Source organism: Trachymyrmex septentrionalis, unplaced genomic scaffold, assembly GCF_001594115.1.
Source record: "Trachymyrmex septentrionalis isolate Tsep2-gDNA-1 unplaced genomic scaffold, Tsep1.0 scaffold53, whole genome shotgun sequence".
Lineage (NCBI taxonomy): Eukaryota > Metazoa > Arthropoda > Insecta > Hymenoptera > Formicidae > Trachymyrmex > Trachymyrmex septentrionalis.
In genome coordinates, this window is record NW_017305705.1 from 1,953,323 (window position 1) to 1,972,910 (window position 19,588).

The following is a 19,588-nucleotide window of genomic DNA, read 5'->3' on the forward strand; positions in this document are numbered from 1 at the left end:
TATATATATGTATATAAGATGTTTCTCACGCAATATGTATGTATGTATCTATGAATTATCTTATTATGGATACACCAAAATTTAATTGCAGAATTTTCAATTGATTTCTCATAACAAAAAATGTTTAAGAAAAATTCTATAACTTTTTTTTATAATCTCAAAGACACTCGAAATTCAACAATCGTCAAAGTTCTTCGAATCCAACCATTTTTCTCCACAATGCGCAGCAACAGAGTCTTGCAAATTGAAATTCCACGTGAAGCAAGTTACGGTGATAAAACGAACGTTCACCAAAGACTGGCCGTGTTCCATTCGTCTCGACAGTTTATTGGCCTCGAATCAAAAGTCAGTTCAGCCTGACTCGCTGTTCATTTCCTGCCCTTCTAATCACGCACGTGGTCTCGCGACCACGTCGGGACGAGATTGCCTAACGAGTGCGGCGATTCCGTGCTTTCGTTCCTTCGTTAAGCCGACAAATTGACGATCGTTCTGCAGGTAGCGTTGCGACTAATTCGGTCCGGCTATTAAAACTCGCTTCCTTCGCTTGATTGCGTATCACGAAACATATCACGACGCCAAGTAATAATTGCACCGAAGAAAACCTCGTGCGCTTCGTTAATATCGTAAGCGTACACCTCCTTTTTGTCTTTATCATCGAGATAGAACTTAACGGTGATGCTAATGATATCGATATAAAGGTAGATAATCAAGCTTATTGTTGCGTGCTTATGTCGCGATCTGAATTCTCAATTTACCGGACCGGATTTACTGGAATGTCATTGCTCTTTCGCTTGGATCTTTAAACATGTTCTCATGTGTTCTGACGGTTGCTGTATTTCCTTTTCAGTTTTTTTCCCCATTATTTTCTTATCTTAAATTTTTGTTTTTTCTTTCTTTGAAAAGATCGAACATTCTCGATTTATATCGATTTGCATATTTTTTAATTTTTGTCTTTTAAAGATAATTGATAATTATTGTGTGTATACAAAAAAATTATATTTAAATAGAATCTGTCAATCCAATAAAACTAACTGGCTTACTTTTTCTCTAATTCTAAGAATTAGAAAAAGATAAATAATAAATTAAACCGAGATTAAGATTTATCTACATTGGTAGAAAATGGATGTTAATCGCGCATAAAATTTCCGCGAGCATTTAATAGAGTCTTCAATAATTGAGTCCTGTTATGATTTACATTTATAAACATGCTTTTTCTCGACGATTAACAAAAGCTGATACGTCTAAGTAAGCGTGATTTACACAGGAAACTACTTATTGAACGTATAGATGCTTGTCTATGTAAATAAGGTTTGAATATTGGAAGCGTTAACGTACGCGCGACACGTCGATGAGAAACCGGCTAACAGGTCGATTAATCAATTAACTAGTGGCGCGTAGTCTTCTCGTTTATAACAAGAATGAGATGACGGTCTTACGATGATGCGGCGCCAGATAAACGACAATTTACAAATTAATAGTGCTGTCATTAATCGATCAAGAGCAAAACGTGAATGTCGTCTGGCAATCAATGCCTCGCCTTCTTCGTGGTCGACGCGTGTGGAATAACGATCCTGGAAAAATGCCTACCGAGATTCCGTACGGAGAAGAATGTTGTAGAAACGTGTGGCGTTTATATAAGATCAACTTTCCCGGGACGATCCGACGTATGTCTATCTATTAACACCCTGTCGATCGTGCGTTCGTCATTGCACGAATGAAATCCTCTAAATTCTTTAAAGCAGTAATCTCACTCTAAAGAGTGAAAATTGAATCAGTCTTGAAAAAAGTAGCTCAATTTGAAGTCTTTGAGAGTGAGACTTTTCACTCTTTAAATTGAGACTCAGTCTAAAAGTTTTCCATCTCAGAGAGCTTCCATCAAATATCGAATTGTATATTTAATTGATATCGGAATTAATCAAAGAGAATTCTCATACGTTTTCGAGGAACACGATGCCACGAGTGAAATTATTCTGCTGCTCTGTATAGTATTTTTGAACATTATTTAGTATTTGAATATTTATGACGCGATTCACAGATTAAGTTTTCCAAGTTTCTTCCGTGTCGTTTTTTTTTTTGGAGGCTTAGATTTGTAGGTTTAAATTTAGTCGGTGTAGAATTTCTCGCGAGTCAAGCAACTACGCCGTGCGTATCGACGATGCAATGACGCGGACTCGGAGAAAGACGCGTTTACCTTTGTATTTGCATGAACACTTATACCTTCGGACGAACGGCCTTTTGCGAAGCGGTCATTTACGACCATTAATACATAACTTCCTGCGAAGAATCGCACAATAGCTGCAGATATCTGTTGCGCTGCGCTGACACGTGGTGCCAGGAGATTCTTTCGATGTATCTTGATATTCAAAGTTATTTGACTGACAATAACTGCGATACTTTGTTAACAATGTGGTTTTAATTTCAAGACGCGCGTACCTAAATAAGTAAATTTGTTATTGCCGTATAACATCACATAATACACTTATGCTTAATCTTTCATTTTTCGGTTAATACGTGGTTCCTCGCTTAATCTGCAGATGAGAAAAATTTTGTTCTTCATTGTTATAAAAAAAAAAACGAAGTATTTAAAAATTTAGCTGTATACAGTCTAAAAAAATTTTAAATTATCAAAATAATTACGTAGAAATCTCAAGCATGATGAGATTTATGAGTAAATTTATGCTGCATAAAGCTTATTTTGACATTCTAATAACCAGTTTGATCGTCCTATAGAATTACAATATTTTGATAGCCCAACAAATTCATTTTCAGATCTATATTTAGTTAAATTTTTACATACTTTAGCAAAATCGTCCTTTCCAAGTATGATTAATCACTAAGCTGATAGTTTTTAGCAGTGGTAACTTTAAAAGTTACCAATAACACGATTCTCGCCATTAAACGAGAATTCAGTTTTGATTGCTTTTGACGAATTGGGTCTGTTCGATTGGCATGGTTATGACAAATTACTTTGAAAAATTACAAAGAATTTTTAAAAAAGACGGATGGCTGACTACACTGTTTGTTAGAATGTAAGAAATTTTAATTAGACTTGTAAGAATGTTTAGATTTATATTGTATTGAGGAAGACTCTGTGAATCGAAACGTTTACGATGTTTTAATTTTAAATGTATACATATTAAATTTTTTAATTATACATCTATTTTCTTTTGCTTGATTACTGAGCGTTATTAGGATTTTTGTATTGCTGTTTAAAAGTTACCTATTAGTTTAGTGATTAAAAAATACAATTTTTATCATTATTATCGAATTAAGTCTAGCAATAAATTAAGAAATGAATATATATCTTAGATTTTCTCGAAGAACAATTTAAGCCAGGAAAACATTGACAATTAAAAATTTTAATTTTTTCTGAAGTTTAATTATTTGTTAGACAATATTGTATTTGTTACAACATTACTAATTTTTTTGTAGATTTAAATAGTTATTAATTTCGTGTCTGTATGAATTCTTTTATTTAAAATTGCTTTAAAGATTAGACTCTGTGGTAACGTAATATAGCTTTTTTAAGCCATTATGAAAGATTATTTTCTTTTTTGCAAAACAATTCAACGTCAATCCACAGAGATATGCGTTTGTGATCGTTTTCATGTTTCTTCCGATGAAAACGACATACCCACGAATTACTGCTGTAAGCGTAACAAATAGCGCACGTAGATTGTGGATCTGTTCGTAAATTGTTGTTAGGGTGGTCGCGGCTTCCCATCTACACGGAAGTCTCGCAGCGCAGTCTCATCACCACGACTGTTCGTGCAGAAATCGCGAGAATTGAATAGCTCGTCTCGAGAGAACGTTAAGTACAGAAGAGATCCTCGATTTTCTAGACCGCGGTGGTCTCACTCTTATGTACTTCCGACGTCCTGCGAGAACGGTTTACTTTATAATATCGCGATAGCTACATTTTTTCCGGCATGTTCGTTGTAATGCGATAAAAGCTTGTTATATATTATGCAGTTCGCTTTAAGCAATCTGCGCGACGATATGGCAATAAAAGGCTTGCAAATCTAGTTTTACGACTTTGGACCGGCTCGTTAATCACGCGTAATAACACAATTATGATTATTATCGAAGAATAATTTTTTGCGATGCACAGCAAGCGCATATCTGGTAGATTGTGTTGCCTAATTTACATAATAATTTAGTGAAGAAAGTCCGCCGTTGATCTAACTTATCCGCCGAGACACTACGAGCGTTTCCTGATCCATCGCGTATGCATATTAGAAATTGAAATAGGAAGTCTGCAATAAAGAAAACGAAGCTACGGTTAAAAGGGGAAGATTAGGTTCGCGTGCTGTCATAGCGTGATGCAAAATCGTTGACTATCTTTCCACCGCTTTTTGTCGCCGCTTTAAACTCACCCCAAGGAAACTGTAATTAGTTGAAATGGGATTGTTCGCGACACGGCATCATGTCATCCGATGATTTCCCGCCCCGACGCGCCGCAACTATCTCGTTCGTGCTCCCAAGATTCTTGCTCGCTTTTTCTGCGCCGTCTTTTTCCGCGAACGCGCCGCGAGCGAGCCCAATTACGGGCCTATTCAGTGACTGTATCCATCTAGCTGCGACTGACGCGAGATGAATGAGTCAGACAAAAATCTCTAGTCGGCTGCCTGGGTGAAGGTGTGGCGGATGACAAAAGGTCGCGCGTCTCAAGCCGACCCATCTTCCCTTCCTTTTGAACTCCGCTTCTCTGGACTTCTCTCTCCTAATCCCGGCCGATCTGCCGAGTGGAATAGACAGGACGGAATCATGTCGGCGACCTCGCAAGGTCCCGCCAAGGTCGAACGTTGAGCTCCCGAGTGAACGAGCGAGCCGCCAGCTCTCTCTCTCTCTCTCTCTCTCTCTCTCTCTCTCTCTCTCTCTCTCTCTCTCAAGAGAGAGAAAGAGAGATGCTGATCTCTCCACCGGCGTTGATCACCAGCGCCACTAACATCCCACTGTTAGCTGCCACTGTTACTGTTCGGCACGTCAACATCGTGACTCATTTGGGGACGAATAAAACGTTATCCGTCACACACACCTGTCTTTTGTATTGCGACGCGAAGATTCGATCAGGGTGTTATACATCTCGATACCTTTTGACAGTAGTGAAATAAGAGACATGGCGATGGAGATAATTGTGTCACCTCTCTCTTTCTCTCTCTCTTTCTCTTTTTCTGTTAGACTACTCGATTTTATACTGAATACTTATAGAACTTCGGAAAGGACGTATAAAATTATTATACTGAAATTTATTTTCAATTTATCAATTATTTTACACTGAAAATTATTTTCAAATTATCAATCTTTAGAAAGTCCATTGTGGTAAAACCCATTTTAGACGACCTACAATTCGCGACCAAATTCAAGATAAAATTTCACTTATAATTTTATATGTATATGTGTCGCATATTCTAAATATAAATGTCTGTGTGAATTTTACCTCTACAAATGTTTGCGGGGTAACTCCGGCAAATACGTCGCGCTGGGATTTACGCCGCAGAAGTCAGAAAAAGTAGGGGGAGTGGGAGTAATTTTTCTGCAATTACTCTGTTACATGCCTTTATGTTATGTTAGTATTGTGTTGTGATTTCAGTTTCTTACTGTTCATATTAATGAAAGTATTGTGAATTGAATCGATTTGTCACTGTGTTAAGTAGCGCCATCATAAATTATAATTTACATAAAATGATTACTGTAGGACGTGCAAAAGACTTAGTGGTTATTTCGTGGTACATGAGTGTAGAGAAATAGTAGCATAAAGTATGTTGTATAACAAAATACAAGTACTTTGCTCTTGTATTCTTTGTTCAGTTTGTTCTCTTGTACTCCCACCTGTTCGGGATATATGGCGTTTTTAACAGGATTTATGCCCAAAGCATACAAAGTGCGCAGGTTGAATTCAGTGCACTAAATACAATAAACGCCTTACGTGAAATATGTACCTCATAACACTTGTAATACATCTGGGAAGATTGTAATTATTATTTATTACTTCATATATATATTTATCATTCTTATTCCTTAATAAAACTTTAACAAAACGCATTTTATAAGTTATTGCGTCATTTTACGTCTTATTTATATGCATTATTTGTAAATTTTTTATGAGTCATACATACTCCTCCACCCCCCCCCCCCTATGAGATATACGGCAAAAATGCAAGGGTTATTTAAAAAAGTTCATTTTTTAATACGAAAAATTTATCGGATTTCTAATACTTTTTTCATAATAGTAGTACAGTACAAAATTTTTACTGATATAGTTCGTTTACTTTAAACATAATAAATTAAGTTTTTGATAGGTGCGGCGTATATATCCGAGTTACCCTATGTTACACGACAAGCAAAATTATAAGTAGAATTTTATTTTGAATGTAGTCGAGTTACATATTGAATTTCAATTTATATTGAATAGATCGTCTCAAGAGGGCTTAAGAATACAATGTGAATTAAAAAATAATAAAAAGCTAAAAGCGGAAATTTTTTGTTTTAACCTTGTTTCAATCTTCTATTTGTGTATACATATTTGGTTCTTTTTATTTAAGAAATGCAATATATATATATATATGTTTCAATATTTTTGAATTTTATTTTATAATTTAGAACACACTTATTTGGTTATGATTAAAATAAAGCAGATGGCCTTCTGAACTTAATAAAACGTAAGCAAATAAATATAGTAATTGAATAGAACGACATTAAAGTATCTCAAAGACTGTTTCAGGATATGAATAATACAATAAAAAATATTTTTTCTATTAATATCTTTGTGTATATATACGTCGAAATATTTTGTGGAAGAGATGGTTAATAGAGCACAAACAACTTATGCTCATTACGAAGATGACGGTTTTACGGTCGTGACGTGTAGAATTTCGGGAGATCGTCTCCTTTCAAAATTCGTAATATCGGGCGGCGATCACGCACATTCATTGACGCACGGTCATTGGCCTGAAATGATCGTTTCTTGCGAAATTTATTTCATAGCCATCTGGTTCAGTGATACCAAAGAGCGTGCGGAATGGGCGGGTAGGAATCGAGAATACGGATATCGTAATCGAATGGTCGACCGGCCAGTGTCGCACGGCGTCGTTTATTAAATCTCGAATTTGCGGCGCAGTAAAGTGCAAAGCAACGAGTAAACCAGTTTACGATAACTTAACAGGCGTACGTATAATATGTACGAGTAATATCTCCCTTTTCTAGCCTCTTCCCGTCTCCCGTTTCTAACCGCCCAGCTCTTCTCACATACCAAACATTTTCCTTATCGATTGAAAAATGATCAAGGACGTCGCGTATATCTCTTCTCGCCCGAGAGTGTACTCGCATAGTGCGTGCTATCTCGGGGTCTCATAGTTCGTTCACACGGCGACGGAGTTGGCGTCGACGAGGCCTCCTGTAACGTGTTCTTGGCGCCAGGCGCCTGCCAGTGATTCCTTCTGCGGCGGTGGCAGCTCTTCGCGTGCATGAACTGAGGAACGATCCCGTCTGTATTATCACAAAATTTCTCGCATGTGATGGAACATTTTTTTTTTTAGCTCGTTTAGTTGTCAATTTCTTGGACAATCTCGGTTTGACAATCTATTATTACAAGGACCTCTTATAAATCCATAACGAATGAGAAGAGAGATGTAATTTCCGTTAAAAAATTAGGACGAAATAAGAGTCTAACAATCTTGGATCAATGAAAAAAGAAAGAACAGGTGAACTGAAGGACCGAAACTACGTGTGAAAGATTTCGACCAAAAGAGGCGCACTCGGACCGCCGGAAATTACGTTAAAAGTTAGTGTACGCAATAACGCAGCTACGGGCAATGAAAGGGTTAAAGTCGTTGAACCGTTGCCGCGAGGTATGCACTATGTTAATAGTATGGTAATGTGACACGAGCGGGATATTACTGCTGGAAAATGCGCGCGCGCGCACGCGAGTGTACCGATAAAATGACTAATAAAATGACGATTACGCCGGGCCCGGCCTAATGAGGAGAACCCATTAATCTACTGGCGTGATTAGCGCATGTAAACGGCGCGCGCGCGCGCGCGCACGAAGGTCGACGGCGAGAATTCACCTATGCCCGATTATTTACGGGCGCGCTCTCGTACCTCATCGTCTTTATCTCCGGGCGGTCCGCGTACGTCGTTCGGAAAACATTACCACGGGATCGTCGGTGCTAAATTCATTGCGCAACGTTGTATCTTTGTATCACGTTGCGATGACCTGTTTGAATTTTCAAGCACTTGGGAGAAAAAGAGGTCTACGTCTAAATGACGAGAGAAATTCGAGCCCTTTATAGTCTTGCGACGCAAGATTATTTTTGAATTTTAAAACTGTGAAAGTAATTATGAGCGTAAAAGCTGCGCGATTATTAACTTGATAATTACTCCGAGCAATTAATTACTCAAGTTGTCTTTTTAATGTGTTTTATTGCGTTAAAATTTATTCTGCATTGGAATTGTAAACAAAAATTATAATTAAAAAAAAAATCTTTCACGTTTTTTTAAAAGTGGATCAATGTTAATTCTTTGTACAAATGATTGGTGGATCCTGCGCAAATTTTTTGTTTGAAATACTAGGAGTACTTGGAGCTGAATAATCTTTATCCTTCGGTTTTTTAACACTCAATTTTACAGAAATACTTTTTAAAAATGTTAAAGTATATGTAAGAATTATTTAATTTTTTTTATAAAAATGTTGAAAGTTTACCGAGACACGAATGACATGGTGTGTGATAAAGGATCAGAGAATTATTGTGTGAGAAGAATAAAATTTCATATTAAATTGATTCATTTAATTAAGTATCGATACCTGTGTCACAAGTCAATTAATTTTAAAGATTCTGTAACAGAATTTTGCGATTAATCCAATCTTGTGTACTTAGAATTAATTAGAGATCTTATAACAGAATCTAGCGAAGAGCAATTTTGTCAAAATCCTATGTGAAAGAAAGGAACATTATAATTGATGCCTTCCTGTCTAATTTTAATTTATACTATTTAACTCTATAATTAAAATATAAGTACGAGTTAAAATGTATAAGTTAAAGTAAAATAATATATATACAAAAAGACATTATAATCTTTTTTATCTCATAGGATTTTGAAAAGATCGTTCTTGGCTAAACTTTGTTATAAGAGCTCTAAATAATCCTGAGTACACATGATTGGGTCATTCGCATTCTGCGCAATTTTTTTTGTTAAATTACCAAGAGTACTTGGCTAACTAAAGATCTCTTTGATTTTTTTACACGATTTTACAAATATTTTCTAAACATATTAGAGTATATATAAGAATCGCTTAAGGGTCTATTCTATCCTGTGGCTTGAAAAAGAAGGCGATTGTTGATAATTTTTTTCGAGAAAAGTAATGAAGATACGTACTTCATTGTTTTTACATGTTATTTATTATATTTTTCTATTTAATTTTAAATTCTATGAAATCAATGTGACTGTTAGTTTACTTAAAGTTTTGGGAAAGAAGCCTCTCCGACTTGAACATGACACCAGAACAGAAGTATTGCAGATTGCATCTGAAAGAGTTAAAAAACTGATTTTCCTACTCAGAAAGAATCTCTATTGGATAGATATTATGATAAATAATTGACTTTAGATAAAAATTAACAAAATGACTTGGAAAAAAAAGGTTCGATTTTTTTACTTTAAATTATGCTCTTGCTTTGCGATAAAAAAAAAGTATTATTGATATTGATATAATTGTAATCTATTCAATAAAAAAAAACATTGCTCTACAATCGTGCAAAATTTGAAAGCGATACGTTCAATAGTTTTTGCTTTATCACTTCCGTTAAATCGAAAAATGTTGTTTCGAGAAAAACGCGTTTAAAGTTTCAAGTTTACTTTTCTAAATTATTCACGCCTATATTTGTCATATTAAAATTTCAACACTCAATATTCTACACACTTGGCTATCATATTATGCAAAAAAATTTATAAACTTTTTGATCCCAGCAAGTAGTATTGTAGAATGAACCCTTAATAATTTTTGTATACTTGTAGAAGTGATAAACATTAATTCGGGATACGAGCGACCTATTACGTGTAGTAAAAGATTGAAAATCATATGTACCGAGTATTAACGATGTACATCGTCGATGTAGGTACTTATATTGCAAAAAATATTTTATCAACTGAATCAAGTACAACATCGTAGAAGTTGCACAGTATCATGAACTTCGTAATATCTCTATAACAGCCGTTAACGACCTAAGGGTACACGATAAATGCGGGTAAAACGCAGTAGCGAGGATTGAAACGTTAAACCGCAAAACGAGCGCGCTGTTACACGCGTTCGTATGTATCCGCGTGCGAGCGGGTGTTGCGCCATGCTGCTTAAATAATACGTAAAACACTCGGACGAGATATTCGCGGCCATTAAAATCATCCTGCACTTCGCGCGGACCTTGTTACTCTCCGTATTACAGCTACATTTAACGATACATTACGCTCTCCCGCCGGCCATTAAGACGTGATTATCCTTAAACAATAGCTCTCTCATATTCTCCTTAGTCGTTATTAGAGGGAATGGGGCGGTAACCGAATTAACGAGTGCGTTTCTTTATACGCGTACCACGGATTTGCCGGGTTCGAAAAAACGCGTTTTATCCGTCAAAGACAACGGTATCGTCGATACTGCCGCCAAGCAGTCGGTTATTACCGTCCTTACCGTTAACTACTTAAGGACCGAATAATTATCAAAACATTGACGAGAGAAAAAAATGATCGTTTTCAAATACCTGAAGAGATACGTAAAAACCGAGCAATAAAAACGTAATTAGTCTCTTTCTCCACGAAAGGAAATTGAGGAGAATGCGTAATGAGGAAAGGAGACGTTTAAATACGAATTATGCAATATTACGTCCGAGGTATATTTTTTTTTATTTTTCTGCTGAACATAATATTACGTATATACAAAATTAGCTCGTTGAAAATTGAGATTTTTTTTTTTAAACGAAGAAAAGAAAGAATGTAAACCTGTGCTTTTTGAGAGTTCATGAGTTACGTGTTGGATGAATTTTTTTGGATAAACACGTGAAACGAGGTTTTTTATTTCATTTGAAATTAGAAGAAGAATCTCGTGAAAACGCAATGGTCCCGCGATGGCGCGCGGTGAATTAATTGAATTAGAAACACGGTGTCTACTAGAATTGTTAATAATTGAATTATCTGCAGCTTACTAACTTGATTCCGTCCGTTTTCGCGGTGTTAATATCGGTCCGGGAAACAGGAAGACCGAACTTACCCACCGACTTCATTAAAAGCGCTTCTCGTTCCGCGCGAGATCTCGTTGTCGCATTTACCTCATTAGTTAAAGATCTCGATAAGAGAAAATGTGCGTACCTTTTACGAAGTTCGTTGCCCTTGCGACACATTCGTGCGGAGCATCGCTGCGTGGAACTCGTACATTGAGAGAACAATTTTTAGTATAATTACATATTGCTATATATAATAATTATGGTCATTACTGTTACAATGTTAATAGCAATACCTATACGTCAGTTCTATCAGCAAATGTATATGTAGCTGGCAATCCGGAAATGACTAATTATAGTTAGTATTATCATAATAATGGCTGCAAGTATCATAATTCAATTATAATTTAATGCAATCATTTTTGGAGAACGATATAAAATGTGGTATAAAATATAGTACACAAATGACCATAAATTATAGTAATTGTAATCATTTTTATAATAATAATAACAATTATAATTATATTCATTTCGGGATTATCAACTATATACATATCCTTATTGACAGAATACGTATAGTTATTATTACTAAAATTATAGCAGTAATAATCATAATTATGATAACATGTAATTATAGTCTTTGCTCTCAGTGTATATTTTGGAGGAAAAATTGTTATTTGTTATTTGATTGTGTCAAATCGATGATTCAACACTATCAAATATGGAATAAATATATTTTTTATAATTTTCGTGCAGTCACACAGTCATGGTATATTCAGTCACGGAGTTAACGTTCGCAGTTGGATCGTTTTTTTTTTTCGCGCGAAAGACGAGGAAATCGTACAAGTCGACGCGGGACGATACGCCTGAGTTTCGCTAATGATCGCGATGGCAATTAGTTAAAGCCTCTCCCTGTAAATCTTCTCTAACTAATTACCTTTTACACCCCTCCCAACCCCCGATGAGTAGAAGACCACACGGGCTTTCTCGAGGGCAACCTCGCGGTTAAACGCTAATTATTATCCCTGTCCGCGATAAATTAAACTGCCAGAGTCTACCTTCAAATATGGCTGTTGTGCGTATGCACGGCGCTTGATGGAAGATGGCATAGACGTGGCACGGTGCGCTACTCTCCCGCTTGTTAAATTTGTGTTAATCTTCTATTCTGCAGAGTTAATTCGCGCCATACATACACGCACAACGCGAAATCACGCCCTTACTATCGTGCGTGAGCGGAATGTTCGGACGTCTTTGGAGTTGCCGCCAACTTTTACGGCAAGCGAAAAAATAGGGACGACTAATGCATGCAGATCTATCTGTTGTAATTTTCCTACAGCTGCTTTCCTTTTTTGGATATTTTGTCGTTTGACATATGCAAATTATTTTAGATTTTTACTGCATCTCTAATTTAAATATTATATACAGTGACGCACGAAATGTTATATTATTTAATTATCCAATTTTTAGGCTTTGTTAATCAATTCCAGTTCCGTATCAATTTTGTTAGAAATAAATGTGTTATAAATCAAATGGTATAACATTTCATGTGCCATCTTGTAATTTTTACCGCATTATTTACTTTTTAATTATACTGGACTAAACGAAATCTAGAGGAAGCAGCATTTCTTAATGTTAATACTCACCACAATAGAGAATCAACCGTTTTTCTTTGAGAAACTAAGAAAGCCGAAATTTATGAAAAAGATAAATGTATATAATATTTATTTTGATTACACAACTTACTACACGTACCTTATCAGTAATATTGAGTTTCAGATAGGTCGATATACGCTTTTACTCAATCAAATTGGATTGACTTTTCCGAATCATTGTGGTTAATATTAATTTGTGACTGTCATAACATCCCGTGTCTTTATCTCCTTACTTTTTATTAATCTTACTTACTATTGTATTAATCTCTTAGTACACGATACCTTAAAAATATGCGGTGACAACCGTTCACAAAGTAAATATAGCGAGAGAACCAATTAGCATCGCGGAAAAGGAGCAACAATCCTTCGACCGATTCGAGTATCGATTTAATTTTTTTTTTACCAAACGTGCCTTTCTAAATGGATTTTACACTTTATTTTCAATATATTCTATATATTAAGAGATCTTTATAACATTTTTGTTTTCTTTACGATGAATATCCACTTTACAGAGGACTTGTATCTATCTTGCTGTACCTACTACATTATTCGTTTTTTCGCGATAAACGCCAGTAGTTTTGATAAGTGGCGTTCTTGTATGGATCCATTACACTATCGTTAGCGACGCTCATCTAATTAGCTTCGCTATAGCTCGCTAATAAAGATGCATAAAGCAATGAGCAACGGGACTTTCACCGAAGATGCATAATATTCGTGCGAATATTCGTAGTATCCCCAAAGTGGCAGCGTTCGATGTCTAAGACTGTAGAAAACGACTGCATAGATGTATCATTTTGGAAACCGATATTAAAATGTCCGTATATCGATTATCGATAATAAAATACGCGAGGTAACGAACAATTTCATTTTTCAACGACTTTTTTTTTATTAATTTGTTTTTATGACATTTTAATTAAGATTGATAAAAATTATAACTGTTTAAGACATGTTTAATCAGTTTTAACATGTCTTAAATACTTTTTTAAATAATATTGTTTAAAACATGTATGAAGTGTTAAAAATATGTTTGAAAAAAAAAAAAAACTATTTTATTCTTAAAACAAAAACTCTTTAAAAATTATCTCTTATTAATTCTAATTTTATTTTTTACATTATATTGATGAATTTAAATTGTTATATTCTGCAATTCTATTTTAAGTGAAACAATACAATGGTTCATATTTTTCTAATTTTATAAATTCCTTCTAAAGTTCAACTTTCAAATGTCGCGCCGTTGGAAAAATTTAAGCAACATGTACAGCAATACAGTATTTTTAGCTTGATAGTAATTGAGCAGATAAAGTAGTTAAGGCTTATTCTCTTTCAAGATCCAGAATTAAAGGAGATGATATTCTCGGTGTACTTCCGTTACTGCAAATTAAAATATTCTCATAGATGATATCGCTTGACCTTTTCGAGAGAATTGTTTCCCTTCGCCAAGGGATCGATTCATTATATGTATAGTGAATTCCCTCCGAAGGTACCACTTCAGGAAACGATCCAGAAATGGATCTCGAAGGAAGTGGAGGTAGTGCGGCAGAAGGTTGTGCCATGACCTTCGCTCTTCTGAATCCGCCGGGAGCTCCGTCCCGTCACGTAGTTTCGATACAACGCGTAATGACAGTCCCGAAGAGAGAAAACGCACGGCCGCCGATGGCGAATCCGGTCGCGACGCTGAATAGATTGCACATCGATCAGCCATCATCATCACCGAAACGTGATCGCTACCGGCATTAACTTATGCGTTTTCCCCCTCCAGTGTAACAATCAGCACCAATTTGCCGTCCGGATATTGCCGTATGCAGTAGATGCACCCTCGCATTCTTTCTCTTCCTTCCTTCGCGAATAGTCGTTCGTAATCACTCGGAACAATCTTCAGAACATTCTTCATTCTGACGATTCTAACGATTCTGACGATTTTCAATGCTACTCTATAAGAGATGAAGTTCTTTCGAGAAACTTTCTCACTTGAGTGTGACAATTGTAAAAATTATAGGCCCCGAAAATTAAATTTTTACAAGACGTACGTAAAAGAAAAATAAAGCCACGAAATGAAAAGCTGCACGAATAAAGCTATATAAATCGAAAGAAAGGATACTAAGCTACAGCTATAAAAAAATTTAACTACAGGTATATCCCTTTACTTACGATTATTTCGACTTTTGGACTTACGATAGGTATTCGATAAAAATTAGAATAAGATGAAGAGTATTTAAATTGAACCGAGATCAAGATTTACTTTTAGGAAAACGGGAAAACATTAACACCTAATCAGTAATTATTTAGGTCCAGAGTGACTTTTTGTTTAATACACATAGATGCATTTATTCCAATCATCAATTTTAATCATAACTATGTTTCGTAACGATGTTTCCTTGTTCTTGATAGATTTAGTATTATATGACTACTATTTTCAACTTACGATTAATTTTGTTTACGACTGAAGTTTCTCTCCGTGCGTAATCCTGTCGTAAGTAAAGAGATACTGTACATCTTGAAACTACAAAGTTATATTCTATTTAACTTTAGTTTATATTTAACTATAAAAATTTTAATTATGTCTTCTCTGTCACGGTTTTAATACAAGGCGATATTATCACTATTTAATATGTGTTTCGAGTTTTTCCTTTCATGAAATTGCGTCATTTTTCTTAATCCAAGATATATGTAAATTGGCGGACGTGCATGAATTATTTTATCTTATCATGATTTTTTATTACAGATTCTCAAATGGAACAAGGCTATAGATCAGAAGTCCAAGAACGAGCACTCGTCGTATCGCTGCAGATGTTCAGCTTGATCTTGGAGCGTGGTGTCTACCTACTGAAAGCTCAGCTAGATAGCGAGCAGGAACCGAGGCTGGTGGTCGGAGAGGATCTCCAAGTGCTTCTACCGGCTATTAAGGTACTTTCCCCTCCTCTTTCCCCCATCAATACGTATCGGTTGAGCGAAGTCTTAATTGCGTTTCGCGACGCAAGTCGGCGAGCGTAAGTCAATTTCCGAGTCGAAACGTTGCCTCGATCACGTCCATCGTCCGCAGCTCGCTATTACGGAATAATTAGATCTGGAGCAGTGGCGGCCAACTTCTCAACTTCTTGTTAGAACACGTCACGATATTCTCATATCTTGAGAGCTAATATAAATACCAGCCTATTGGCAAAAAAATAGATTTTTATCGTTCATTCATTGCTATGGCTTTCATTCGCTTCCGTTTCCCACGGGATAATTTATGGTAGAGGCCATTGGTTAATTATCACTGGTACAGATTGCGTCACTCTGAAAGATGTCGGGTTTTCTTCGTCAACTAGATCCGATTCTACTTCCCATCGCTGTCGCTGTCGCCCGGACTCGAATGCTTAATCACAGAGAATTTATGAAGCGCTGCGAGAGTCGCGCCCACACATCTGCTGGTGACCGATATGTCAAATCGAAAATCTGTCCGATTGTGTCGCAACTTATTATACAACTTGACGTTCACAATTAATGTATCTATCGTATGTCATCGCGTAAGTGCATGGTTCGATTAATGATGGCGATCGGACATCGGAACTTTGAAATTACACGGTTTCTTAACTGGATGCTAAGCCATATAAAAGATTGATCGTAAAATGATACTGCAAGCATACAAAATCGAAAAAATAAGATTAACAGCCGAGAAGGCGGATGTTGCTCAAAATGAGTATTTACCTACATAAATAATTGTTAATCTTATGCTACAAAAGTACGTAGTACAATTTTTTCAGATCATTGAAAATAACGAATTAATAGTGATTAAGCATCGATTAACTATCAATTTCGTGGCATTAAAAAAGTTTTTTTTTTCTAATTATGTATTGGGAAATTATCGCCTCTTTGCACAGTCATTATGTATTTCTCGACTAACGATAAAAGATGTAAAGAAAAAAAGAATGATTGCTATCGGAATGCGAGCTGATACAAGGAATAATAGCCAGACTCGCGCTTGCGACTGAGGTGAGACCATTAATATTGCCGATAAAGTAGACGCGATATAAGGCCGTTGGAATATGTTTCACTGTATGAGGATGGATGGACGTTTTCAATGAAAAAAAAGTCTCACGGGAGTGTCTATAAATAGCGAGGTATTTTTGCGAGTTCTCCGACATTAAAAAATTTGATAAGGCTATAAACGAAAGAAATAAAAATCTTGGAAGAAGTACCTTTCTTAAATAAAAGATGCTGTTATATTAGGAAGAGAAAATAATAGATGTCCTTGATTCGAAATAGTTGAATAGTTTTGTTTAGTTCCTTAGTTTCCCCTCTCAAGTAACTACTGTTGAAATTTTTATTAATACTGTAGCATTTACAGTTTTTTTACGGTGTTATTCTTTTCGACGCATAGTCATGCTTTTATTAAGAGATAATTTTTTTTAAATATGCTCGCATTTTATTTTAACGTTAACTTATCATTTCTCACTTTTGAGTGTAGGCTATGATTGAATATCAAAAAAGTTGGTTCTTGTTGAAATCAGCCTTATTTCAGTCTTTACGTATATCCTTTAAAAATTTACTTCCTGAAATTTACTTATGATTTTTATAATTGTCATATTTAAACGAGAAAGTTCCTCGAAAGAACTTCACCTTTTATAGAATAACATTGAATTTACATATAATTTTTTAAGAATACACTTGCATTTCTTTTTAACGTCAACTTTTGATTATTTCTTACGTTTAAGTATGAGCCATGATTGAAATGGTTTAAAAAGTTAATTCTTGTTAAAAATTGAAAAGATTATCTGTGCGTATCAGCATTGACATTTTGGTTTTATTATGTTGATCTTATTATGTATTAATTTGGATTGTAAACTGCTATGTTATTTCCTTTGTTTCTGCAGATCTGGTGCGATTGGATGCTTTGTCATAGCACTGTTTGGAATCCTCCGCCGTCTTGCACGGATTACAGAGTCGGGTAAGTTTCTTAATTTTAAACTCAATAAAGGAAATGAGATTTGCGTGTACGCGGCCTTTAGTCACCGTAATGTTCTGCTTGAGGAAAGTCCCTAATCTCCTTATATTGTTTCACAACATAAATTTCGTTTGGCTTACGGACTGCCCTGTCTTGGATTAATTACAACTTTGTTGCGCATTCTAACCGCGCGTCGCAAAATCATATCCCTTTCGGGATTAAAGTTAGATGCCAATACATGAAAACGAATGTCACGTGTACTAAGAATGTAGCGTGCAACAGAAATGTTCGATATATCTTGAACTTGTCGATCCTGTGGTTTTGTGGTTTGTGTGGTTTGAATCGACTTCCAGCGAGTGCGACGTTTACAGGGGAATTTGCGCTGTATAAAAATTTGCATTCATTGAAGCTAATGTGCAATGTCGAAGATGATGGGCAGAGACTCAAGGGAGGGTTTTGAAAATCTATTTATTAATAATTTTCATTTTTGAAATAATCTACGCATATTTTTATTAGTTGTTTGAGCTTATTTACTGAAATAATTTATGTAACGTAAAAGCTAGATGTGATACTCAAATAATAATTTAAATAATTATACATAAATTAAACATAATTTTTGAGATTTGATGAATAATAAATCTCCTTAAAATATTTTCGAAGCTTATTTAAGCAAACATTTGAGTTTATTTACTCGATAATCAATATAATAAAAAAGCTAGAGGTACACAAATAACAAGTCAAATGATACACGAATAATAATTATATTCAAGCTGAACATAATTTTTGAGATCTGAAAATAAATGTTAAACTTTTTTCAGAAAATTCCAATTTAAGAATGGATATAATGCGAATGTAATCTGTTTAAAAGTATGTACTTAATCCCTATTTTGTAATGTTTTATACCGATAAACACTAGATTTTCAAATCAATTATTTTCAAATATATTTTGAAGTTTTATGAGAGATTATTATAAAAGAAGATTAATTCGAAAATAATTATTATCCGAACACATCTTTAGCCTTGAGATCGTGGCTGTCGCGCACGAACGAAGTACAAAGCACTTAGCATGTAGCGTGATCATGTTCACTGACGTCTGGCCTTGGAATAATTATTTCAAATCTGAGAACGAGAAAGATCATTAGCATGCGAAGTGCTACTGTCGGAATCTAATCATATTTGACTATTCGAGATAAATTGTATAACCAATCTCATTTGAAAACGCCTTAAGCACTTTAGCTTTGAAGATTCTTCCGACTTTTTTTCTGTACATCTATCTTTGAATTTAGGCTGTCGCTACTGTTTTTAACCAAACGGAATAACGCGCGAATTCGAAGACGAAATAAATTGACAAGAGAGGATTAAATTTTTACATATATTTTATTCGATCAGCCATGTCAGCTTTAAGACTAATATTATATTTATTCGTTTTTGTCGACAAACTTTTCAAGCCTGTTAATTGATTGCAAGACGGAGAGGTTATTGAATCTCTATAGCCAATCAAGAGATTTGAAAAATTTGGCTAATCAAATAAAATATATATAACAATTTAATACTCTCTTGTCAACTTGTCGCTTCGTCTTCGAATTCGCGCGTTATTTCGTTTTGTTAAAAACAGTAGCGAAAAGCCTAAATTCAAAGATAGAAATATAAATAATACTAGCCTACAAGCACCTTTTTATATTGATGCTTGACGCTCATTTTTAGCGTCAAAATAGGTCACATGATGAAAATTGACGCTTTCATGATGAAAATTGACGCATTCATCAACTGATCACGTGGCCTATTTTGATGCTAAAAACGAGCAT

The 19,588-nt window shown here is 35.2% G+C and overlaps 1 protein-coding gene across 1 annotated transcript in view; it reads left to right on the top strand.

The window, feature by feature from the left end:
- The window catches only part of LOC108752049 (telomerase-binding protein EST1A), a 106,839-nt gene that overhangs the window by 42,348 nt on the left and 44,903 nt on the right, over positions 1–19,588 (top strand). The window contains exons 19-20 of the mRNA XM_018492645.1: positions 15,582–15,763; positions 17,713–17,786. Coding sequence (XP_018348147.1) covers positions 15,582–15,763; positions 17,713–17,786 — 256 coding nt within the window. The remainder of the gene's footprint in view (positions 1–15,581; positions 15,764–17,712; positions 17,787–19,588) is intronic.